The sequence below is a fragment of the Rhincodon typus genome, chromosome 5 (genome assembly GCF_021869965.1).
Source record: "Rhincodon typus isolate 14 chromosome 5, sRhiTyp1.1, whole genome shotgun sequence".
Classification (NCBI taxonomy): Eukaryota; Metazoa; Chordata; class Chondrichthyes; order Orectolobiformes; family Rhincodontidae; genus Rhincodon; species Rhincodon typus.
This window is the reverse complement of record NC_063336.1, coordinates 29,200,606-29,228,090: the sequence shown is the minus strand read 5'-3', so window position 1 is coordinate 29,228,090 and position 27,485 is coordinate 29,200,606. Positions and strand designations below refer to the sequence as shown.

The window sequence follows — 27,485 nt, the reverse complement described above, 5'->3', positions numbered from 1 at the left end:
GTTTAGCTCAATTGACAGCATACTCATCCTAGTCAGAAAACTACGTATTAAGCTTCACTCAAGCACAAAATTTGAGACTGCAGTACAATATCGAAGTGCTGCATTACCAGAGGTTTTTTTGAATGAAGTACTGTCTACTTGTTTAGGCAGATCAGATGGAAAGCATAGATTTCATAATACTATTTAAAGAGCAGCAGGGACTTCTTTCTAAATTCTGACAACATTCTTCCTTTCACTGACACTACAAAAATAGATTAAGAGGTTTCCTAAAGCTGTTTATTGGAATTCCTTGCACAGATAGATAATGATTGCCGCGTTTGCTACCATAACAATAGCAATTTAGTTCAACTGCAGCGCATATTTGAAAGGCTGTGAACATTTCTAAAATACATGATGAAACACTATGTTGATGGAAATATGCCCTTTTTTTAAATAAAAGAGAGACCGTATATGAGTGAACACACAAAAATTAGACATAATCGTGACACAGGCACACAACAGTGCCTAAGAACAGTGCAGAATTGCCAGGCTCAGGTAATAGGTCATCAATGCTGCCAGAAGGTTGACATTTTCTGTATCTCGCATGCCATGCATCATCTTTAAGCCAACTCGATCCTAGAGAGACCCTGTTGACCACTCCTTTCTTTTGAAGAAGGGGCATTATGTACTCTTGATAACTGGTACCAACAATTTACAATAGTTAATTCCATTAAAAATAAGTAAATCACAATGCTGTTTTGTGGCTTGGCTAAAATAACTCAACCTGAAAGTACTTCTACAGATCCAGTGCATAGTTAATCCAAACCAGTGTAAAATCTCAGCACAATTCATTATATTCCTGCAGAGCAAATCCAATAGCAGCTCCAGCTTAGTGTTGGTACTATGTATTTGTTATTTCATTTTGCAAAGCAAAATCAATTCTAGGAGACTTAAAGAACTACTGGGACAGGTTTTCTACCCACGGACAAAAAATGCATTATTAATGCAGCCTATGTTACTCTTGGAATGTAGGAGCATAAGAATTAGGAGTGCCCTTTCAGCCTGCTCTGCCATTTAGCATGATGATGGCTGATCTTATCTTGGTCTCAACTCCATTTTCTTGCCTGCTCCCCATAGCCCTTTATTCTGCTTTTCATCAGAAACTTTTCTATTTCTTTCTTGAATCAGTTGATTGATTCTGCCTCCACTGCACTCTGGGGCAGTCAGTTCCACAGATTCACTACCCTCTGAGAGAAGCAGTTTTTCCTCATCTCAGTCTCGAACCTACCTCCTCTCAGTTGATGACCTATTACCTGAGCCTGGCAATTCTTCACTGTTCTTAGTCACTGTTGTGTGCCTGTGTCACGATTATGTCTAATTTTGGTTTATTGGGAAAGAAAATAACACTATTCCTGGTACATAATAAATATTGTTTTCAGTTGGCATGGTAACATTTTTCCATTTGTTTTAAAGAATAAAGGGGACAACATAAATCATTGTAGCCTAAAAGGATATCTGTTCATCAACTTCACCTCTGCATGGTTTGTGATAAACAGGTTTGAAATGATTCGAATATCCAGCAATGCTAAAAAGACAAACAAGTTCGTAAGGGTTAAATTCCCTATTTAAAAAGGGAGGGATAAACTGAATAGCTCCAATCAGTCTAAATTCAGTAATGGGAAAGCGATTAAAGATCATTGTGAAGGACAAATTAATTCTCATTTCAAATAGTACAGGTTAATAAGGGACAGCCAGCATGGAATTTTTAAAGGCAAATCATGTCTGTCTAACCAGATTGAATTCTATGATGAAGTAACAAAGAGGATTGATGAAAGTAATGGAAAAGATGCATCCTCATACTTATGAATGGTATCTTTAGGTATTAAGAGGATAGTGGGAATATGACAGGATGTCCACTTTGATAGGAAGAATTGAAAATCAGACCTTTCTGGGTGTCCTTGTATATGAATCAAGAAAGTTGGCATTCAAAAATTAGGGAGGCAAATGGAATGTTAGCCTTTATGATGAGGGTGATGAAGTATAAAAGTTGGCAATTTTTGCTACAAATTGTTGAGGATATTAGTGAGATCGTACTTGGAGTACTCTGTACAGATTTGGTCTACTTGCTTAAGGACAGATATATTTGCATTGGAACTGATTCAGACTAAGTTCACCAGGCTGATTCCTAGGATGAAGGTTTGACTTACGAGACAGGAATGAGCAGGACAGGGCTATTCACATTGAAGTTTAAAAGAATGAGATGACCTAATTGAAACCGACAAGATTCTGGGGAGACTTGACAGGTTAGGTGCTGAGAGGGTGTTGCCTCTTGTGGGGGAATCTAGAACTAGGCAAGATAGTTTCAAAATAAGGCACTCCCAATTAAGACAGCGATGAGGAGGAATTGCTTCTCTTCAAATGTTGTTAGACTTTGGAATTCTCCTTTCTGTACAGCAAATGGAGGCTGAGTCATTGAATATAATTAAGGCTGTGTTTTAGAATTATGCTCCAAGATCAAGCGTTGATTTAGCAAGACACTGATTAACAAAGGAGTGAATGGTTCTGGAAGACAATCAGTTAAATGGTGTTAAGGCTACAATTGGATCAGCTATGATCTTACTGAATGAAAGAACAGGCTCAAGGGGTCACTGGCCCTTTCTTGCTCCTATTTTTAATGATATTATAACCTGAGCCCTCCTAAAGCTGATGAATCAGTACCGGTTCATATTAAACACCACTTATCGAAAACACTGAAAGTAGCAAGGGCACAGAATGTATCCTGTACGGGAAATTTCAAGTATATCACAAAGGCTCAGCAACATCATTTCTGAGTCCTAAGGTCATATCTGTGAGACTAGGCCTGTGAATAACATTATTGCCCTCACCATCACTAAACTACCTGCCACAGATTCAACAGCCTGTGACAGCAGTTGTTAGTGATGATTCTGCTTTCCCATTTATACCCACTCTGAATCTTTCTTATCCCTTCACCTTCATCTTTTGTTTATCATCATCATCTATTTTGTCATTTCAGTCTTGTCCTTGACCCTATCACAAACTTTCCTTTTGTACTTTCCGTCCATTCCCTCTATCACTGCCTTGTTGGAAAACTGTTACATCTTTAAATACTCGCAGATCTGATAAATGGGTCATTTGTCTAAAATGTTTAACACTGCATCTCTCTCTTTCTCCAATTGTTACTAGGTATACTGAGTACTTACAAAATTTTCAATTTTGTATTATGTGTGGGTGTTTTACTGTTAATCAAATACATTCTGTGTTGGCCAAACGAAGATATAACATGAAAGGATCTGGATGCTTAAGACGTTCTTGATGGGTGTATGGACAGGAGACTGTATTAGAGCTCTCTCTCTAGACTGGCAGAGCTAAGGATTAGGTAAGAGGAGTGTGGCTTGTCTTGTAGTATATACATTTGGACAATATAATTTTTTTGCTGGTTTTTGTGCTGTGGCTCACCATATCTTGTAAACTGAGGTTACAGGATATATGTCCCTCCCCCCTTTCATAGAGTACCTAGTTTCTGCAAATTTTTCTTTGCTGAAATCCCTATTGTTCCACTGCATTGAGTTCTTCTGACCAATCCTCAAGTAAGTAATTTCTGGCTGTAAATTATGTTCTGTATTCTAAAGCTTTATCCTTTCACCCCTTCCAAAATAAACTCCTTTCTAAGTTTCCAAGGTGCTAACTTCAAAATGTGTGACTTGAATCAGTATTTTTACTGATGGCAATGGCAACTTGTTCAGATTCTAAGAATAAGAAACGCAAGAAACACAATAAATATTATGCACGTGTGCAAATATTTGAAGCAGGAGTGTTGGATAAATGAAGGTGAACAGTTAGGAATGTCAAAGGATTTTGTTGGAATAAAGGGTGCTGGCAAGTGAGTTAAAGGCCACATGAATCAACAGTAGCTTGATTTCCACAGTTTGACAGAAAAGAGACATTTATAAGCATAGGACATGCATGGACAATTAGTAGCAGATACGTAAGCTTGCACTTCAGCTTTTCTGTGCGATGATAAACAAGGCGATTCCCTGGACAGCAGTTTAGAAAGCCCTGCACACACATCTTTTATGAGGTAGTTGGTTTCCATGTCACTGCAGCTGGCTGTAAATTATGCTAACTATTCTACACCTCTAGCCTTTCCTCTGATTCCAAAATAGACCTCTTCCTTAGTTTCTAAGATGCCAATTTCTACCATAATGCAGTTCAGCGTTCAGTGTAATAGATTTAAAGGGAAAATGATGCATAATTTCCATTAGCTTTTAATGCCACAAGAAGATTTGGAGGTATTATAGAAAGGGAAGATGCTTTATAGATTTAGGTTCTTAGATGCTGAAATTATTCAACGAGTTTAGAATCTCCCAAATTAATCCAATTTCTGTATTTGTAGTGTCTATAACCTTTTTTTTGTTGTTGAGGGGAACATAAACTAAACTGATTCCCACTTTTCCTATTTAAAATAAATTCTATGTTTGGTTTTTGCTTTTGTTCCATTTTTGACTTATTATACTTCTTTATTTTCATCAATAAGTAGTATGTGAGGAGTTAAAATCATGTTATCAAAGCAGACTGATTCAGACAAGGGACACAGCAATCTGACTCTAGGCATTTTGACATTACATAAGATGGCAATGCTGTGAGCAATTAGCAAACTTCAGGGTTCAGCTAATTGGAATGGTCACATTCATTGCCAGTATCTTTGACCAGCATAGAGATTATTTTCATTTAACATTAATGACTAGCTTTTTTTTAAAAATTAAAGCACGAGATGTTTCCTACCCTCAGTTCTAAAGTCACACTCCAATCTACAGCCTCTGTGATTGAACAGCTCAGTGGGCATAAAACTGTGCCATAAAAGGCAGTGGTTTGAGGCATTGGATCATGCTCTCAGTTCGAGCTATGTGGACTTTACAACCAGTTATAAAAGCATAGTCTGCATTTTAAAGATTAAACCGTCTTAGATTTGATGAATTGAGAGAAAATGAGTTTCTGAGTTAGACCACATATCTACAACATCCCTGGGAAATTCCTCAGAATTATTCATTTTCTTGGGGTTCCAATATTGTGTAGTGACTTTGTATTGAATCCAGTATTCTCCTGATACTAACACTTTTAGTTTTGAGATATTGGAAAGTTCAAGTGTGGTTCAGACAGCATAGCAAGTTGATATCAATATTTTCCAACCAACCTGTTCAGAGATGTTATTACACACATCTGGATCAGGTTGGACTTAAACCTAGACCTCCGGGCTCAGTGCTATGGGCACTATCACTGAGCCACAAAAGCCCTTAGGAAATTGGCTATAGCAAAGTGTACTTAGAATTTGCAACATGGTGAATCCCAGACAAATTATTTTTCTAATGAAAGATCATTGACTTGGAATATTAATTTTATTTCTTCACAGATGTTGCCTGACCACTTAGAGGGCGTCGCTGGCTAGGCAGCATTTATCGTCCATCCCTAATTGCCCAGAGAGCAGTGTCAAGCACATTGCTGTGGGACTGGAGTCACATGTAGACCAGGCCAGGTAAGGATGGCAGTTTCCTTCCCTAAAGGATGTTAGTGAACCAGATGGGTTTTTCTGACAATGGATTCATAGTCATCATTAGACTCTTAATACCAGATATTTACTGAATTCAAATTCCACCATCTGCTGTGTTGGGATTTGAACCTGGGTGCCCAGAACATTATCTGGGTCCCTGGATTAACAGTCCAGCGACAATACCACTAGGCCTTCGCCTCCCCTAGATGCACTGCAACAACTCACCAAGGATCTTTTGACAGTACCTACCAAACATGTGACCCCTACCATAGAGAAGGGCAATTGATACATGGGAACACTACTACCTGCAAATCACACATCAGCCTGACTTCAAACTCATCACATTACTTTACTGTCATTGGATCAAAATCTTGAACTCCCGTCTTATCAGCTACCCGCACCAGACTGGCTGCATTTGTTTAAGAAGACAGTTCATGACCACCTTCTCAAAGACAATTTGCAATAGAAAGCACATGCCAGCCTTATTAGAGACATGCACATTACCTAAAGGAATAAAACAAATCCATTGTTTTTTGTTAGCATTTCAGATCTCCTGTTTCTGAAGTATTTTACTTTGGGATCATTTAATGCTTTTTTTAAAAAAAGGAAAGTGTTATGTGGCAAATCTTCTGAATACTACAGAATAATATTTCATTAAATGAGCTTCTTCATTTATATTTTTAGGATTTTTTTGTAACATAAAACACATCAATATGTCATGTTTGCGCTGTATGTAGTAAATCTAGCAACTGCAATTTATATTTCAAATCCATTCTTTTATGCTCATCGTTCATTCATTCTTCATGTGTGGATATTACTGAAGTGTGACATGGTTTTTATTATCTGGTTTCATGTCCCATGTCACAATTTCCCTTTTAAATCTGACAGGCAATCCCTGCTCCATTCCCATGGCAAGTCTTGACCAGACAAAGTGGACTTGCCTGGTTTGAATTTAATCAGTTAACTAAGATTGATAGTCAGTGGTTCCTGCTACTTTTCTATGCCAATCATAGTCTAAACAATCCGCATCCTCTTCTCATGGTGTTTAAACTGTTGCTCCCTTCCTAACTTTGGTTTCACTACATTTTAATCCTGATGAAAGCAAGGCAAGAAACTTTGATTTAATGTCTATTTTTAGCAATGTATATTTATAGACTTTCCTTTTTTTCAACACTTTCCACAATAAATTCTAATGGTTGAAATTTACAATGAAATAAACTTCTCATGTTGTAATCACATCTTATCAATTGGAAGCGCTGCATTGCCACCACTGGGACGAAGGTGTAATTACAGTTCAAGATAAGTTGATTCTTTCTGAAATTGTTTATTCTTAATTTTTCAATGGAAATGTAAAACCATTATCTTTAAAATAGCAATTGAGTCATACTGCACTTCTTCATCCAATTCTCCAAAACCCTCTAACTGCATATCACCTCGGAGCTGAAGTTGGTCTTGGCTCTAGACAATGTCATGGGAGATTAAACTTTTGTAAATTAAGTTATATTTTTGAGCTCTGTATTGATGCCCATCACAATCACAAAGATCACCCACTACCACATCTGTAACATTGACTGTTCCCATCTGTGTCTCAGTCCACCAACAACAGAAACCCTCTTGAATGCCTTTGTTGTGCTGCACCAGTCCATCCTCCCACAATATCTTCATCCAAACCCCTGTTAACATTCATCATCTCCACCTGTTCATCACTCTGGCCTCTGTAGCTCAGTCCCTCAAAATAAAAATATAATCCTTGCTTTAAAATTTCTCAAGGGATTGGTTCTCTTCAGTATTAAAACATTCCTGTAACTTCTGCTTCTGTAATCCTAACGCTTTGTGAATATTTTACAATTCCCACAGGGGGAATCTGTAAACCAAAACTTCTCAAATGACTCTCCAATTTAAGAAGATGAAAAATGTTCACTTATTGTGACTTATTTTAACAAAAATCAAAATGAACATAAATTAAACATTTTCACAGGCAAATTATACCTCAAATGAAAAGCTAAATTTAAATTAATGCAACAAAAGTACATCTTATACAGTCAGAAGTAAGTGCATCCCCCCCACAAATGTGTGGCAGTCTGTAGTTACACTGTTACACAACATGCTGCACTCTTCACGCAGGGTAGGTTGGAGGTCTACCCAACAACTTTCACCTTCAAGTTAAGGGCAATGCACACTCAATGAACCCCCATCTCTCGGGTCATGATAGCCCTAATGGCGTTAGATTTCCAGAGCTCCTCTTCAACTGACCAACAGTGATTCCCCAGTTCGCTTTTGGAAAAGCACTCAGTTCTTTTGCATCTGAGATATTTAAGCAGTCTTTCAGGTCTCAGACCTTTTTATTTAGCTTGAACAGTACCTTCAAGTGATTCCATTTTCTTTACTGACAAACAGAAAAGTGACCTCTTCTTGACAGTGACTTTCTTTCTATCCTCACAAGAGTTCAGTGTTTTGCTTTCTCTCTGCCTGCTTCTTTTTGGGTCTGCATCTGCCCGTTGATAATCTTCACACCCTAGTTCTTCTACTTGTAGCTTTTCTTCGTGTCTAGCAGCCACACAAATTCTTTCTCAACTTCCTTCCTGGCAATATATCTTATGTCTAAGAAAATAACAATTCATTCCTGTACTAACTTTAAAAATCCCATTTCCAACATTGTTAAATCAATGACAGATTACACAGATTTTTAAAGAAATTACAAATTTTCCTGACTGTGCTGCTTCTAAGTCAAACGGCATCACAAAATCAAGTTTTACCATGCTAAAGTTTTGATTGTAACTGTGTTCAAAATATAGCAAATTCAATATCATAACCACTTTGTCAACAGTTTACATAGGTAAAAACAATTGTCCATTTTATTTCAGAACAAACCAAACTTCAATACATTGACACTGTCATTTTACAATCTACTAAAACTGAATACTTTTACTTGGCTTTAAGATATCAATATCATTTGTTGCTCCTTGAACTCTCAACATAGCATCTGCAATCATGTTATTTCAGACAAAACTCTTGTTAGAAATATTTACAACCTCATAATCCATTACAACATTACATTACATTTGGATTCTTGATTAAAAGGTCTGTAACATGGTTTTGCATTCTTTATTTTACCTGTTCAAAATCTATATTGGGTTGTCTCCAATCAGAACCTGGCAAAATATCTGTGATAGGTTTAAAAGTTTTATAATTTGCTAGGTAGGGTTATTTTGGTCAAGAAGAACACTGCTGAATGCTGACAAACAATTTGGCTTCTGGTTAGGGATTGCTCTGAATTGGAATTCAAGGAGAAATCCCCTGTCTCAGAATTTTTTATTTTCTGGCTTCAGCAATTTCCTTTGTTCTTCTGGGTCAAATGTTGTCACACAAGCAGCAGACTCCACAGGCCAGAATTCTTTCTCAAAAGCCTTCCTCTCCTCCATTTTCTTCTCTTCTTTTCAACTCTCCGTAAAATAGACCTCTTTAGCCAAGCATTTAAATCAACCATCCTGATCTCTTTGCTCATAGAGATATACAACACAGAAACAGACCCTTTAGTCCAACTCGTCCATGCCGACCAGATATCCTAAATTAATCTAGTCCCATTTGCCAGCATTTAACCCACACCTTTTTAAACCCTTCCTATTTGCATACCCATCCAGATGCCCTTCAAATGTAATTGTACCATACTCCACCACTTCAAAAAAATTTTCTTGTACACACTTAACAAATTCGTCTCCATCCAAGCCCTTAACGGTATGCAGTCCCAATCTATGTTTGGAAAGTTAATTTTGCTTTCTCATTATGCTATTGTGAAGTGCCTCGAGACATTTTTCAAAGTTAAAGGCAGTGCATGACATTAAGTTATTTTCAAAACATATGCTTGGATATTGTTTATCGCCTCATAATCTTATCTCATTTGCCTTGGATTAATGCTCATCACAAGCACAAGTTGCTGTTGGAGCTGTGGTTGCACTACCACTAAAATCAAAGTACAAGTTCACAATGTAAATTCAATACATCAATAAAAGAAAGCGGCTTGCTCCTTCTTACTTGCACCTGTATATTGCTTTACAAATCTAAATTACACAGCTCCATCAGGTGAGGAAAATGTTGCAGAATCCATAACTTAAAAAGCATACTGCTTTGGCATCACCTTAAACATGGAATTTGTTAAAGATGTAAAGGCAGCATTGTCTTCACACACTTTTGCACTCTTAATCAGTGGCTGATTGTTGTTTGCTCCACTTATCTAACTTTAATAATAACAACACATGGAAAGAAAACAGCTACATTCTCCTTTGACATTCCTCTGGAAACTCTAACAGATCAGTCACCTGTTTGACTAATTGCGCTTTCATCATTTCTAACATCCAGATGCATTAACTTTGCTGTTCTAACCTGAAACCAAGTAATCAGACAGTAAACTAAATTTAGCATTCTTGCTTTTATATGCTACCCTGACAAAATAAACTTGTGTTGGTCACAAAAGCAAACAAGACAAACTGATCAAACGTATCTGCACTGCACGGAAAAATGCAAAGTGTAAAATAACACACCATCTTCAAACTTAATGAGCCAAAACAATCCCTTACACATTTATAAAAGATCTGAAATGGCTCGAGTTTGCAATTTTTCTTTTGGTAGGAATGACATCTTGAATAGTTTGGCAATATTTAGTTTTTCCTACCTGACAGATTCGAATGGCCTGGTCCAGCACAGATTTGGTATCTGTAGCATAATCAGGGCATGGCAAAGCAGCTCGGCAAAAATGTGCTTGGAGCAGTAGGTGGGCTTTGGTGTGTGCACTGTCAAATGAATGTGGATTTACTTCAACGGGAAGATGCTTAGCCAGATCACTATTCAGTTGGTCTTCATTGTGGCGTACTGGAAGGTCTGCATATTCTGCAGCATCCTGAGATGAATGAAAACAAATTTGAAATTAGATTTGGAAGATTCAATTGCAATGAATAATAACAATATAGAGATCAAATGAACAAACAGGAATAAAAACAGACTGGATCAAATAAAGGAAGCAAACTGAGAAAGCTGAAGAAATTTTAGGTTTTAATTTTGATTTGGTATTCTAATCAACTCCACATTTATCCAGAACTTGAAATTTGATATTGATATTGTTTCTCATAGCATATACATGTTTAACACATTCTTTAACAAGAGCTACTGACTCACAATAAAGAGCCAGAAAGTATTCTCATTAGCCAAATTATTGCATGACTACCACACGGTTTGATTTTACTGGTCACTTTTAAATGCATTTAAACATTCACTTCAATTATCTAAGCAGAAAAAAAAAGACTTTTAACGGTCTTGTGGTTGCTGTTAAAATGTACACATTTTTATTCACTAGTACTTTTAATCAAAACTCTGACCTGTTCTTACTATTTTTTATTACACTAATAATGGTGGTAACATGTACTTCCAAATAGTTATTGTTTACCTGCCTTCCCTGTTATTTTTAAGGCGCATTAAAAAAATACAGATGTTTCAATCAAAATTCTGAAAAGAGCAACAAAGCAATAGCTTCAAAATTTTAACAACCAAAATTGGTCCCAAATAGTTCTAATTTTTTTGGGAACAGCTTTCTAAAATTAAATGCAAGGAGGGAAGAAAAACTCAGAAGTGCTTCTGAAAATCTCAAAGTTAACTATTAGAACAAATTCAGCAATTTGCATGCTACAAGGAAAGAAATGAAAATTAACAAAGGGAGGGCAAATACTTATTTGTTTTGGGGAAGTCTTCTCAACAGCGTTTGACTGCAGATGGAGAAGCTGATTATGACACCTGATATTAGGGAGGCTATTCTTTTGGTACCATTGCTGACGTACATTGATTATATTTCACACTCAGTAATTAGGACAGATCCAAGATATTATTGGTCAATTATATTTCAATTGTTTAACAGTTAAGTATGCAAAGTAGGATCAAATTCACCATTTTACACGAAATAAAATGAATCAAGTTCAACTTTTCCAGAGAATGGTGGAGACAGAGTCACTGAATATTTGCAAACAGCGGTAGATAAGTTCTTGACTAACACGGACTCAACAGGAATACAGAGGAGGATGGAGTTGAGGCCACCACTGGATCAATCATGATCTTATCAAAAAGCAGAACAGGTCCTTGGGACCAAACGACTTACTCTTCCTCCTAATATATGTTCCATCTGTCATAAAACAGAGCACCGTACTGATTCACACATTTTTAAGAAAGGATAATGCTATATTTGAATACCTCAGACAGAAATATGGTGCTGAAAGAGTTGCGTTTTTCTTAAAAGCAACAAGCTGAGTTCCCTTGTGGGCAAAGTAATTTCCAAAGAAATAAAGAACTAATGTTACCAAAATGGATTACTGGTCTAGGCAAGGCTATTTAATTTATTAGGCCAAGAAGCGAGGGTGCTACAATTGGCTTCAGTTGCCTTAGATTCAAGAGTAACAGGGGAAAATAAAAATCCCAGGGTTCCCATTGGTGTTTGTTACTGAATGACGCTAACATTTGGTGCAGGACCACAAAGAAATGTGGGTACGTTCACACAAATCATTGATAATGGCAGGGCACATTGAGAAAGTCATTAAAAAGGTACATGGGATCCTGGGTTTTTTAAACAGAACACAACAGCAAGGAAGATGTGTTGAACCTTTACCAAACACTGGTTTGGTCATAACTCTAGTATTGCATCCAATTGCTGGCAGCACACTTTGGAAGGATGTGAAGGCTTGAGATAGGGTGCAAAAAAACAATTACAAGAGTAGTTCCAAGGGTTTCAGACACATGGATACTTTGGAGAAGATTTGGTTGCTCTCCTTAGAGGAAGTTGAGAGGAGGTCTGGTAGACGCATTCAAAATCATGTGGGGTCTAGACAGAATTCGATTGCTCTTGGAGACAGCATACATGAACTTGGCTGTCTGAATGGCCTCCTTCTGTGCTGTAAGTATTCTATGATTTAATGCTGGAATATCTTGGCTGTACAAATGCATGTCAGCAATAAATTACAGCTTTGAGCATTGAAAAGCATTCCACATTGTTTTACAAAGGACACCAGTAAAAAGAAACAGACTCTCAGGGCAGAATTTAAGGGGTATTTAGTGGAGCACATCGGTTTGTTCATAGCTGTGCCACTTGGTGTGTTAATTGGAACAGGGCAAGATCTCGGTCCCTTACTTAACATCCCATCTCAGTGGGCTCCTCTGTAGTCCCAGCTGCACCATGAGGAGTGGTAGTAACTTCTGGAATAAAAACAGCCCATCAATCTAAGCGCTGGAGCCCACAGGTCCAGCTAAGTCCAGGATGTTGCAACAGTGAAGGAGTGGGGGCCCCGATGGCAAGGCCAGGCAGGGATGGGACACTTTAGGAAGGTGGGGTGAGAGGAACTAATCTTGGCCTCAAATATCAATTCTGGTTTTCTCCCATTTTAGGTGGGACAGATTTGGGTGAACTTATGATGCCAATGCTCATGGAACCACAATGGGTACTTTGGTAAGCTCTGAAGGACTTAATGTTTTGTGTCACAGCAAGTATCAGAGCTGTAAAGAAGAGGTGAGAATTGGGAGTAAAAATGAAAGAAACTTAAGATCATTTATATCAAAAGACTATTTTATTCACTTCTCAGAGCATTCTGCTTGAATTTATAGAAAACCATAAAACAAAATTTTACTTAAAATTCAGAATATGTAACAAAGTGCTCGATTGGTGTGGTATTCTACAGCTTTTGAAATGTTTAGTCATTCTAGCCTTGGAATGTGGTTATTTACTTTAAACCATTTACTCGTTTTATTTATCCTCTGATCTTTTTCTATGGGACCTGTTTCTTTTTAAGGCTCTTCAAAGTGCACTGGCTTCTATTTACCAAGACGTCTTTGACTCTCAAATCTCATCAGTCTTGAGATAATGCCATATCTTGGTTATGCTATTGTTAGGGATGTATTCCTTTTGCCTTTTCAGAAAGGATAGATTCACTTGCTTCCTAGTTATTTTAAGAAGTAATACTTAAGTTCTGGTACATAGTTATAGCTGGAACATAAGTGAAGTTCATTTTCTTATCTGCATCATGCCACTAATTAAAGTAAATTGACAACAGGGACTGAAGCTTTTTGTGTAACAGAGAATGGAATTCAATGGAGTAGCAAAAGGTCACTATAACCCATTATATCCCTATGTGAAGGGCTGGTTTCTATGTCTTGCCCTTGTTTGTTTTCTGCAGTCTAAGCAAATTGCTTACTACTACTCTGTATCCCTGGTTTGCCCAGCTGTCTTTGAATAAAGACATCTACTCTCACAAATGTTAAGAGACAGTGATTGACAATCGTGTGATGAACACTGGCTGTAACCCAGCTACTGTTCTTTGAGTCTGCAACAGAGTGGAGTGAATAAGGAAACCATGCTTCATGCTGACAGGAGAAGGCCTCCTATTGCTGCAGTGACTTCCATTTTCTTCCATACCTTCTTGAATAAAAATCTCAATCTGTGCAGCAAATGACTTATACTAAGGCACCCTTGGAGCTACTCAGCAGGTCATTTTTAGATTAGTTGGGGACAGAAGAAGAATACTACCGTAGCTTATGATTTTGAACTCCTGATCATTCATCCACATAATTTTCTGGTATTGGTTATAAATACAAACAAAATATGAATAACACCGGGTATATAATCTCAAAAGTACTTATTTCTTTGATTATATGCGTTCTAAACAAACAAAATATTTCTTTTCTCTTGGTTTCTTTGTTATGTCAACAGTGAAAGCTTCAAGAAGGTGAATTAATTACATAAGGGAGCACACAGTTCATGTAATAGCACAAATAATTCTGTATTAGATTTGGAGAAATATCACCATATTAAAGCTGCCCAGTTTTTGCCTCATGAAACAATTTCAGTCACTAGTTTTAGTCTTAGACAAAGCATTTATCAATTTTATTTTGTGCATACCTATATATAAAATGTATATATTCTCTGAATATGCAACTGAGAAAATTTGCAAACAGAATATGTATTGTTGTATGTTGTCCCACAAGAAGCCCAGTTTGAAACATGTACAAGCTTATGGAGTATTTCAGCTACAATACATTCAAAACCGTCTATAGCAGACAGGATGAGTACAAGTCCAGAAATTAAGTGATTTTTTGCTTATTTCAAGTCACTTAATACATTCCAGGTAGTAAAACTGTGAATTGTGAAGCATATCACAGAGCAGCGAAAGTCTATTCAATAACAACACCTAAAAATGAACAGATAATGTGTGCTTTAACAGTGTAGACCAATACAACTGAGCTGGTCACAAAGGTAAGAGTTAGGTGGAAATGATCCAAATAAGGATCTGTATAACTAAATAAACTCAATGAACTGTCTCTGATTTTATCATTCTTTATTGCAAAATGTATGTTGGTGGAGGATGATAGCTATTACAAGAAAATTTAAAGCTCCTGTACCTTTTCCTAAGACAAAGGAAGATTCTTTCTGATGTTACATGTAGTGTTAGTTGTATTTTCAGTACAACAATGGTGGACAGATTTTCAACACTGGAATGACATCCTTACATCTTTATTCTTTCCCTTTTTTTTCCATTTAACATTCTCCTTAAAATCCACCTTGATAATTAAGATTGTAGCACCCTTTTGCAATATCTCTTTTGTTCTAGTATTGATTTTTGTCTGATTAAGTTCCTTTGGTATGTGTTTTCAAATTAAGGGTGCTACTTTAACGTGTTAACAATTGTTTCACCTGTAGCCTTCATAATGCACAAATAATACCAGTCTTTAAAAATATGGGCATTTCAATCAGGAAAATGTTAAAACACTTGGAGACAGTATTATTCAGTGAAAAATTGCAAGAAATTTCAAATTAAATATTATCGTTTTGAAGGTGGGGTCAGGAGAAACATTAATCTAAAATTCTTTTTCCAAATTATCAAATAGATCTTTGCCTTTCTATCTTACCATTATATAATCTCCTTGCTAGGGAGGATTGCACACTTCTAACAGATATTGTCTGAATTTATACTCACTAATTTAAATGGAAGGAAAATCAGGGAACCTCTGGTAAGAAGGCTTTCCTTCTCTGAATTTCAACCATGCCCTGATGATTATTTAGTGCCAAATCTTAAAAATCTTCTGTGATATTTCCTCGCAGAAATTACAAAGAATGGAATTGCATCCCATTTGGAAATCATCATTTCTGAGATGGAAATCACACACTTCTATATGACTCTCATTGAAATGAGCAGGATTTGGCAAACTTCCCATTTTTAGTTGTTGACTCCAGTACTGAAATGATAAATTTAAGGTCCACAAGAACAAATCTTTTCCTGTCCCCACCACTCCATAGGGAAGTAACAATAAACTTTCTTAGGGAGCATGACTAAAATGCAAGAGTGAATATTGGTTCTGTTGCTGTAGCGCAACTCTTTAATGTTTAAAGTTATATGCTTGAGGCAATGAAGTAGTTACCCAAATGCCGCAGGGGTGTAAATTGAGTGCCTTACCACTTCAATAAGTGCCTATTTGAAAGTGAATAGGATTTAATCTTTAAACTGTTTGCCTGGTAAGAGATGAGCGATGGGTTTGTGGTTAATGGACACAAGACTTTACGGCAATCTTGTTTAATGTGTAACATACAGAGGTGACAAAATAGGACAACGTTATTTCCTCATATTTCAGTGTGTACACTGGTTAGAAGCAAAGGTTGCAGTATTGTTCGTAATCTATAAATCATCTCTACCAAATCATCCACTTTAAGAGGAAAGTTTTTTTTAAGATGTTCAATCTCTAACATTGTTAACGAGGGTGCTGGTGAAGGTTTTAAAGTGTCAAATAGTTTAGATAAGGTAAATCCTCAATATTACTTTAAAACAAACAAAGATACTGTGAACAGAGGTCATAAACATAAAGTAGTAAAAATAAATCTTTATCAGATATTGGAAGGACTTTCTTCATGCAAACTTAATAAATGTCTGGAAAATCTGTAAAGTTATTGAAAATACAGCTGATTATGAAGTTGAGAGAGTTAGAAAATGAGAAAGACAAGCTTTGGTAGAATGACCATTCTAGTTCATGACTGTTAGATTAGATTTAACCCTCCAAAGGCAGCGATAGCATTCCCACACAATTCCTCTGTTCCATTCCATCTTGCTATTGTACAACTTGCTGTCTCATATTTGAAAACTCCTAACTATCTGTACCTTTTCTCCTTGTCCTCCCAACTAGCAAGACCATTGTGACACTAACTTTCTCCCTTGTTATTTGTTCAGCAACAAGATGAACAATTAAAAAGTTACCTCTGCTTTCTTTGAATGTGGATTTCAAGAATACCAGCCCTGTTATTTAAAATGAATGTTGTTGTCCTGTCTAATGTGCCTAGGATGATACAACTGATCTTCATTGCTGTGGCATTGCACAAACTAGCCTACCTAGCTGCAAACTACCTCTTCAGAGTCTGAAGCTTGTGGAACCTTTAAAAAACAATGTGTTTTACAGCAAAGTGAATTCACATTACAGAAATAGAACTCAATCCTCAAATTCTCTCTGTGAAGAAAAATAAATAATCAAATATCCTGGAAGACAGCAATTACAAGATGGAGAGGACTCTAGAGAACAGTCTTGGAGTTTGGAAGTCCCAAATGCAAACAAACAACTCAAACATATTACATGATGGGAAATATGCACAAATGCAAGATTTTCAAATGAGAAAACTTGAGAAAGTGCCTGTCACAGTCAATGTTGCAATTCGGATGTCATATCCTGCAAATTCTGATTCCTCAAAGCAAGTCGCATGGCATGACTCAGCAGTATGATGGAACACTCTTCATTTACCTGGATGAGTGCAGCTCCAACAACACTTAAACAGTGTTGGCACCATTCAGAACAAAGCAGCTTGCTTCACCAGTAACTGAAACCACCAGCTTAAATATAGACTCCCTCCAGCACAGGGATAGAAGTGTGTACCATACAGAGCATGCACAGTAGAATCTCACCAAGCTCATTTGGCATTCCCTCCCAACACATAACCTCTACCACCTAGAAGGGCAGGGGCAGCAGATGCATGGGAATACCACCAACTGACACACTATTCTAACTTGGAATTTTATTGCTGGTCTTCACTGTTGCTGGGTCAAAATTCTGGAACTCCATTAACAACAACGTGGATGCACTGTTAACTGATGACATGCAGCAATTCAATAATGCAGGCAACAAGAACCTAATGGTGGACAACAAATGCTGGCCATTGCAAAGTGTATCCTGTATAAAAAGCTATGCATTAAAAAAAAAGTTGTAATAAAAGCCACTAGCTAATAAATTTTCTGGTCTTGAAGTAACCCAGGTCACATCAAGAACAGACAAGAATCTGGGGAAGTTTCCAACAATAATCTCTGACTGGCCTCAAGATTCATTGAGAACATTTGTCAACAGAAGGTACATTACCAGTGGTGTTAATTAGGTAGGTTAGATTAGTACATACTTACAGAACAACTTTAAGATCATAAAACATTCCAAGCCTCTTCACATTAGAATTATAGAACTAAACATGAGACCAGGCCACTGAGTGAGACACAGTATTAGGTCTAATGACCAAAAGCTTCTAAGAGGTAGAGCTGAATCTTACATTTGTTTTGGCTAGATGTCAATTTCGTCAAGTTTCATGGAGTTTCTCTCAATGTGCATTTTATTAAACTTGACAGACTATTCTGATCCCATGGAGCCCCTCGTGTCTGAGTCCAGCCCCTATTCTACCACTTGCCACAGCCTCAACAACTTGCCACTTCTGGGACATGTAGGAATGGACCGGCATCTATGGCATTAGGCCATCTTTGAATGGCCATTGTGCACCTGAACAAGTCAGAATCACACAGCATGGTTCTTGACATTTGTCCTGACACGGCAGACAATGGGAAATTGGTGACCTGTTTTGTGAACAAGGACCTTGACTTCCTGGTTAATGTACTGAGGAGGCATGTCCTCCTTCCTCAGGAAAACCAGAGGAGGCCACTACACCAGATCCTGCCAGTCTGGCTTGATGTTGTCGCCTCGGTCATTGCAGTCTCAGCTGTCAAGAGGAAGGCCCAGAGTGTATAAAGAATGTATGAGCAGGAGTAGGTCATTTGGCCCTTTGGGCCTGTTTTACTATTCAATATGATCATGGCTGATCATCCAACTCAGTATCCTGTTCTGTTTTGCCCCATATCCTTTGATCCTTTTAGGACTAAGAACTATATCTACATCTTTCTTGAAAGTCTTCACAATGTTTTGGCCTTCCTTGGGCAGAGAATTCCATAGGATTACCACTCTGAGTGAAGAAATTCCTTCTCGTCTCAGTCCTAAAAGGCTTACCCCTTATCCTTAGATTCTGACCTCTCATTCTGGACTCCCTGGTCATTGAGCCCATCTATAGCTACCTTATCTAATCTTCCTCCTATGAGATGCACCCCCATATGTCTAAAACCAAGTGAATATAGTCCTAACTAATCCAGTCATGCCCTGCATGTCAATCCCACATCCTGGGAATCAGTCTGGGAAATGTTCTTTGCACTCCCCCAATAATCAGAACATCTTCCCTCAGATAAGATGACCGGACCTGCACACAATAGTCCAAATGTAGGTATTTCCCATGTCCTGTACAGTTGCAGCAAGATATCCCTGCTCCTGACGCCAAATCCTCTTGCTAAGAAGACCAACATACAACATAGCCGGCTGCGCCTGCATGCTTACTTTTAATGACCAGTGTACAAGGACACCCAGATCTCACCCCCTTTCCCAATCTATTGTCATTCTGATAACAATCTACCTGCCATATCAATCATATCTCTAACACCTCTAACTCTCACTGTTGCTGCTCCAGCAACTACTGCCCACAAAGGCTCATGCTTTACCACACTCACGACTGCATGCAAAATCATACTACTTTCACTTTCACCCATCTAAACCCCCACACCACTAACCCTGCATGTTATTGCCCAGTCACTTGGGACATTTTCCCACTTTTAATCTAACTACATCAACAGAAACAGCTGTACCACCCACTTTCATCTCCCTTAATTACTGCCTCTCTCTTAGTCAGATGGTGGGCTGTCTGACATTCAGCTCCTCAGCTGTTATGAGGAGAGGGTCTCCAAGTGGCTGACTGCTTGCGACCAAAGCCTGCACTAGAATCAGAAGCTTTCCTTAACTTACTGTACTGGGACCCATTGACTGAAGGCTTGACTTGACTGAGACTGCTAACAACCATGACAAGTTTATGTCTGAGCTAAACAGAAAGACATTGCAGCAATATTGTAAGCCTGTATCTCCAGCTGGGGTGACAAAGCTCAAAAAGGCAAGGCAAGGCAGAATGAAGCAAGACAAGTACATTGTGAGCAGGCTCAAGGTGAGTGAGGGATCAAGCGGAGGGGAGGCGATGGCCTCATGGTGTTATCGCTGCACTGTTAATCCAGACACCCAGATAACGTTCTGGGGACCCAGGTTTGAATCCCGCCACGGCAGACGGTGTAATTTGAATTCAATAAATATCTAGAATTAAGAATCTAATGGTGACTGTGAATCCATTGTTGATTGTAAGAAAAACCCATCTGGTTCACTAAAGTCCTTTAGGGAAGGAAACTGCCATCCTTACCTGGTCTGGCCTACATGTGACTCCAGACTGACAGCAATGTGGTTGACTCTTAACTGCCCTCTGGGCAATTAGGAATGGTAAATAAATGCTGCCTAGACAGCGACGCCCTAGTTCCGTGAATAAATTAAAAAAATGCAAACAGGCTGGAGATGTCACCTGATCTATGAGCTGGGCACGTGTCCCTGAATGCAAACAATCTTTGCTGCAGCAAGACAAAGGAAGTCATTGGTTTGCCCTGATATGCAACACTGAACTACAGAAGCACACTGAAAGTGAACCAGTAAAATAGCATGAGGGTTCTTACAGATTGGCACATGTCAGTTGTCAATGTCCATGGAAATGAGGTGGCTGCTGCCCATGGAGATTTCCCAGAGATGTTGGTATGTGGTGTCCAACATGGAGGGCCTTTGGTGTAAGCAGCGAATCAGAGTCACAAGATACCCGCCCTCACTTCCTTGGCGAGAATTGTTGACATCTAGATTGCTCACAAGATAAGATAGAAAGCTGTACTTTGATAATCCTCCTCAATAAACAACTCACTGCTGTCTAGTGAGAATCTTGGTCAACATTGAGAATTTAGCTAAAAATTTCAACGAGTTGGTCTCGATGCCAAGAAGGGCCTCGTTGGATTTCATGTGTGGTTCAGCCAGATTTGTCACTATATTTCACATTATTCAAGCCTCTATAAGATTCCATCCTTAGATTTTAGGAATGTCTTAAAGAAGGAAAGTGAGATAGAGAGACAGACAGCTGTAGAGAAGGTATTCCAAGTCTGATTAAAATCAGTGAAGCACTCGAGGCCAGATTAGATTATTACAGATACTTTTTTAAACTTCATTCTGTGGGATATGGGTGTTGCTGGCTGGCCAGCATTTATTGCCTGTCCCTAGTTGCCCTTGAGACGGTGGTGGTGAGCTGCTTTCTTGAACTGCAGTCCATCTGCTGTAGGTTGACCCAAAATACGATTAGGGAGGGAATTCCAGGATTTTGACCCAGTGACAGTGAAGGAACAGCAATATATTTCCAAGTCAGGATGGTGAATGGCTTGGAGGGGAACTTGAAGGTGGTGGTGTTCCCATATAGTTGCTGCCCTTGCCCTTCTAGATGGAAGTGTTCTGAGTTTGGAAGATGCTGTCTGAGCACCTGTGGTGAATTTCTGCAGTGCATCTTGTAGATAGTACACACTGCTGCTACTGAGCATTGGTGTTGGAGGGAGTGGATGCAGTGCCAATCAAGCGAGCTGTTTTGTCCTGGACGGTGTCAAGCTTCTTGAATGTTGATGGAGCTTCACCCATCCAGGCAAGTGTGGAGTATTGCATCACACCTGACTTGTGCCTTGTAGATGGTGGACAGGCTCTGGGGAGTCAGGAGGTGAGTTACTTGCCATAGTATTCCTAGCCTCTGACCTGCTCTTGTAGCAACTGTGTTTATGTGGCGAGTCCAGTTGAGTTTCTGATCAATGATAACTCCCAGGATGTTGATAGTGGGGGGATTCAGTGGTACTAATACCGTTGAATATCAAAGGCCGGTGGTTAGATTATCTGTTATTGGTGATGGTCACAGCATTATTATTTGCCACTTGTCAGCCCAAGCTTGGACATTGTCCAGATCTTGTTGCATTTGAACACAGGTTGCTTCAGTGTCTGAGGAGTACGAATGATGCAGAACACTGTGCACTCATCGGCGAACGTCCTCACTTTTGACCTCATGTTGGAGGGAAGGTCATTGATGAAGCAGCTGAAGTTGGTTGGGCCTAGGACACTTACCTGAGGAACTCCTGCAGAGATGTCCTGGAGCTGAGATGACTGACCTCCAACAACTACGACCATCTTCCCCTGTGTCAGGTATGACTCTAACCACCGGAGAGTTTCCCCCTTGATACCCACTGATTCCAGTTTTGCTAGGCCTACTTAATGCCACACTGCTTATGGTAGTGGGGAGGAAAATGATTCCCCTCTTTGGCAGGATTTGGAAAAAAGGATGTGAATTTCAAAACCAAGATGTGGCTTTCCCATGTGTCAATGTAGGTCAGCAACTCAAGGTTGTGAACTCAAAGTCAAAGGGACTTGGTGTCAGAGGTGGGTGTTCTACTTGGTCACCCACCCACTGGAAGGAAAGTTGGCAACGAGCCAACAGACTAGAAAGAAGCTGCACTTACTTTGGTAATTTATACTCAATCAGGAGCATATCTTGCCCTCGTGAGCTTCTGGCCAACCTGAGAACTCACAGATGGGTAATGGGGTAACTGAATGAAGAGATTCATGGAGGATCATGGCAGCCCTGAGAAGCTGATTTTTAGGGTGAGAATGGAACCTAGAGTCAGGGATAGGGTTGGAGGGGTGGCAAATTCAGTCAGACAGGTGGCTCAGAGGGTGGGTGAGGTTATTTCAGGGGTGGGATTGTGCATTTGATGCACACAGGGAACTCTGAAAACAACCACTCCTTTCCTTTCCCCATGTCAGCTTTTAAAAATGCCTTGTGCAGTCCTGTCTGACTCTCCATGTCAGCCATATTTTCGCATGCCCAGCAATTGAACCTCTTAAAAAGCCTAACTGAATTTTAAATATTTATTCATATATCATTTGGTCTACTGATTTTGGTGTTTGACCCTCCCCTTTTCATCATGGGGTGATGGGCTAGCTACCCAACCTACTTTCTTAAAAAAAACTTGTACATTTATTAAGGGCTTTCAAGTTCTTAAAACTCTACACTTTGAAGGTTTCAATATTTCTTATCTTAAAAAATGTCAATTACTTTCACTTGGAGAAGTGATGCTAGAAACTGATGGTTAAAGAATGTATATTGAGAGACTGCATTAGCTCAGCATGTCAGATCGTCAGCTTAAGGTGGCTCCAGCAATAGTGTTTAGATACTTGAAATGAATAGATGCTATTCAATACAAAACCTCTGAGAGCTATTGGAAGCAGCAGCTCACGCCTTATTCAAGCTTTTCCTATTCTGAAAAGCATGAAGCCAAAGGCTCTCGATGCTACAAGCTGAATTCTACATAAGAACAGTCTGTAGTTTATTGGATTCCACATGTTTACAATAAGGTCTTGATGTCTTATTGCAACTATCAAGGACCTTATCGCAAAAGGAACCAAGAAGATATTAATAGTTATATTTCTACATTAAGGGTGATAATTATTCTTACACCTTAGATCAATTGTAGAGAGCTAGTGAGAAACATGGGACAAGGGTCAGAGTCAAACAGTTCAGTGCCTATATTAAATCCTGAGAGAGTTTCAAGTTGCACATTGACTTTGCAGTTTGAGGTATAAAGTGCAAATTGCTGATAGCTTTACAGATGACCGGGGTCATGAGTTTGAATGAGCTGGGCCACTATGCAAAGAGCAGCTAGAGGTCAGCATAGAAAGGTGATGGTGGGAACAAGTCATATGAATAAACACACAGCCAAAGAAATGTAAAATTTGACGCAATCTTTCTTTAAGTTCACAAAAGCAAAGATTGTAGTAAACATCAATTAAAATCTTTAAAAAAAACGCATTGTGGATAACATTTGCTCTTGTTTTAAAAATGACAGAATATACGGTAAGTTTGTTTTTAACAACTTAGCTTTATCAAACAATCAAATTACTGAAGAATCCATAATCTTTTGGAGCGACTAGTTTTTTGAATCTAAATATAAACATACACAGGCTTATTCTTCAAACTTTTGTTCAAGGATACTACAAATAATGACAGGTTATTTGTTAGAGTATTTCTAATTGTGTCTTTTCTATTCACAGAGCATCTTTTAGCAGGTGGGATCATTCATCTAGTCCATCATTGGGAAAATGGTGCAGTGTGGTACAAAAATAGAAAATGTTAGAGATACTCAGCAAGTCAGGCAGTATCTGTAGAGACTGAAACAGAACTGATGCTTCAGATCAATGGTCTCTCAGTACGAACTGGCCAAGATCCTGAGAAGACGCAGCTGCCTGAAATGTTGAGCTGGATTTCAGATGCCCTCTGGTGGGCTCAAAGTGCCCCATGCTGGCTGGTATGCTGGTTATTGGCATCTTATTCACTTGTGGGCCATTTTCTAGGTCAATCATGGTGATGGTAACCTTCTACTGGTAAATCGAGGGTCTAGCTGTGGGTGAGATCTGGGTGGACAGGGCAGGGGAGACAAAATAGTAGTAGAAAATTTCTAATTGATACATCTCCTGGCTCTGCCGCTTGATTTTACTGGCTGGCCTGGACATTAGGTGCGGGACTCCAATTCCATAGATAAAAATCACACTGGTGAGAAGAGGCCCTTACATCACCATTAATTGATATCTAAAGGCCTAAATTCACCCAAAGATGAGCATATTGCCCTAATCTTCCCATACTGCAGTACCTATCATAGAATCCCTACAGTGTGGAACCAGGCCATTTGGCCCATTGAGTCCACACAGACCTTCTGAAAAGCATCCCACCCAGACCCACCCCCGTAAGCCTATCCCTGTGACCCTGCATTTCCCATTGCTAATCTATGTAGCCTACACATGCCTAAACACTACAGGCAATTTAGCATGGCTGAACCACCCAACCTGCACATTTTTGGATTGCGGAGGAAACCGGAGCACCTGGAGAAAACCCACACAGATATGGGGAGAATGTGCAAACTCCACACAGACAGTCGCCCGAGGGTGGAAGTAAACGCGGGCCCCAGGCACTGACAGGCAGCACTGCTAACCTGGGGGAAGGGGGTATTTAAAATTCGACCCATGTTAATGTTAGAAAATAAGAAACAGAAGATACAGGTCTTTCAGATCCTCAAGTCTACCCCACCATTCTGCAAGATCATGGTTGATCTGCCCCAAGGCCACAACTCCTTTTAACATACCAGTTTCTCATAGTCTTCAACGCCTTGATTTTTCAAAAATTTATTTTCAAAAAATTGAACTTTTTTTGTCTTGTACTCATCAGAACGAAGACACAAAACACTGACTGCAGTGAAAGAAGCTTCATTTTATACAGAATCAGAAAGGGTACTGATTGGTTGGCCCATTAGTGGCATGGAGATGCAGCAAGAGCTGTGAATTGTCAATCTTAATTCTCAGACAAGACAGTCAGATTTTGATTTGTCAGGGCATTGCCATGGTGATGGCAAAGTGTTTGGTTGTCTCTGTGAACACTGGTTTTTGAAAAAGGTGGAAATGTGTATTCAAATTCCTTTTTCCTTTATAAAACAGGGTCTTGAATACTCACTTGTGTACCTTCTAACAGGCGCAAACACATCACACTGCGTGCCAGGTTGATGATCTTCAATTGGTTGCTGGTGTAACTCTTAGCACAGTCTGGACTATTTAGGAAGTGATTTCCAAAGTGGAACCTCATCTAATGGTGGATATACTTTTCTGAGGCTCACTAGCACAAGCTGGTTGAGCATAAGTGGCATGGTGCCAGCTGTGAATGGTCATCATGTGATATTTGATATGGTCTGCCAGTCATTGGGGCATACCGTCTACATACCTGATGCCACATCAATATGGAAACTCAAATATCACATTTGTGTGGAAGACAAAATGCCTTTTTCACTTGATGGCGGCATCCTGTTAGTGGAGAAAACCACTCAGAGATTTGCTGCATTGTAGCACAACAGACACTTGTTGTCCAAATTTTTGAGACACCATCCCAATCCAGGGTAACCTAGGGAAGACTGGTGATGGTAAACATCTCATCTCAGCATCTTCTGGAAATATTAATATATGAAATAGTTTGCCAACACAAAGATAGCCATGGTGAGGTACAGTGATTTCACTGCACTTTTTTTGAAGATAATTGCAGTTTCTAAAATATAATGAAGTAGTGTTCATTAATGACAAAAACCATTTTAGCTGTTTATTTAAATGCTAGGCTTCAACAATAAATTTACATAATACTGTGAATTTTAAAAAAAAATCAAAAACTAATGTTGTATGTTTGATCTTACTTTGAAACGTTTCATGGTTAGATTCTAATTTAAGGAAAAATCGTAGAGAGATTTAGAGTATAGAAGGAAGATGCTGTGTTTTGACTTTTTCTTTTATCATTTATCCACATCACGATTGTTGCTAGACAGGAGTATTAAGGATTAAAAAATTAAATGAGTTACAATACAACATCAATCCGGGTTAGATAGTGGAATAGGCTTGAGGGGTTGAATGGTCTACTGCTGTTATGTTCAGTCTTATGTTTTGATGGAAGAGCCACATTCAACTGTTGGGTTTCTGAATCAAAGTGCACTCTCTCAGTTTTAATATAGTGTACACAAACATAGGTTAAATGGTAATAAACTATTACTTTGAAGATCAAGAATAATGATCAAATCATAGCTTATTTTGGGAAACATCTGCCTTAGGAATCTGGGATTTCAAGGTTTTCTACTTTTTAGTTTTTAATTTTTTCTTGATTCAACTTTGTTCAGAGTAGAACCCCCGATGTTAGTCCTGCCAAGGTATGCATGGCTGTGAAATTGACAGGTACTTGTACCAATGAAGTGCTTCTACAGTGCTCACCTTCTCAGTGGCAGAATACTGTGACAAGTTATTGGCCCTGCGTGTATTCAAGCAATTCTTATTATTTAGTGCACAGTGAGATCCTATCATCAGTCCAGCTTCTCCTGCATCAGTGGCTTTGTTTGGAGCTGAGCTCTTCTCTCACAAATCTTGAATGAAATTCTGAAGCAAATACATTGTTTTAGGTTCCTGACCTCATTTTCACTAAACTCTCAGTGTTATGACTGTGGCAAGCAGGAAGGGCTACATTTGTGGCAAATTATTTATTCGATTTAACTGAAACTTTCAAATGAAGTCTGATGTAACCACATTTAATAGATGCAAAGAAATTCACCTTAACAGTTAACATGCTTGATTTTACCAGTACCTATTAGTGAACCAGAATTTACTGGAAAGATGTTAAAATTAATTTGTAAGTAACCGAAAAATTGTGGCAACAAGATATGGGTTGCAAAAAAAAGCCTCAAATGCTGGGCAATTTACATTAATGAAATTGCTGGAAAACTGGACCCAAAACATTAACTCTGCTTTGTCTCCACAGATACTGCCAGACATGCTGATTTTTACCAGCAACTTCTGCTTTTGTTTCTCATTTCGAACATGTGCAGTTCTTTGGTTTTTATTGATTTATATTGTCAGCTTTGTGAAAATGGGAACCTAGTATGAATTTCACCACAAGCTTCAGAAAATTGCTGCATCTGTGCTAGAAGACAAATCAAGCTCAGTGCAGGAAGTTAAAGCTGGTACTTAATGACAAAGATAGTAGGAACTGCAGATGCTGGAGAATCTGAGATAACAAGGTGTAGAGCTGGATGAACACAGCAGGCCAAGCAGCATCATAGGAGCAGGAAGGCTG

General features: G+C 38.8%; 1 protein-coding gene across 2 annotated transcripts in view; it reads right to left on the bottom strand.

The window, feature by feature from the left end:
- ascc3 (activating signal cointegrator 1 complex subunit 3) overlaps positions 1–27,485 on the bottom strand; it is a 494,022-nt gene that overhangs the window by 42,503 nt on the left and 424,034 nt on the right. For both annotated transcript variants that reach the window (XM_048596924.1, XM_048596923.1), the window contains exon 37: positions 10,215–10,439. In XM_048596924.1, coding sequence (XP_048452881.1) covers positions 10,215–10,439 — 225 coding nt within the window. The remainder of the gene's footprint in view (positions 1–10,214; positions 10,440–27,485) is intronic.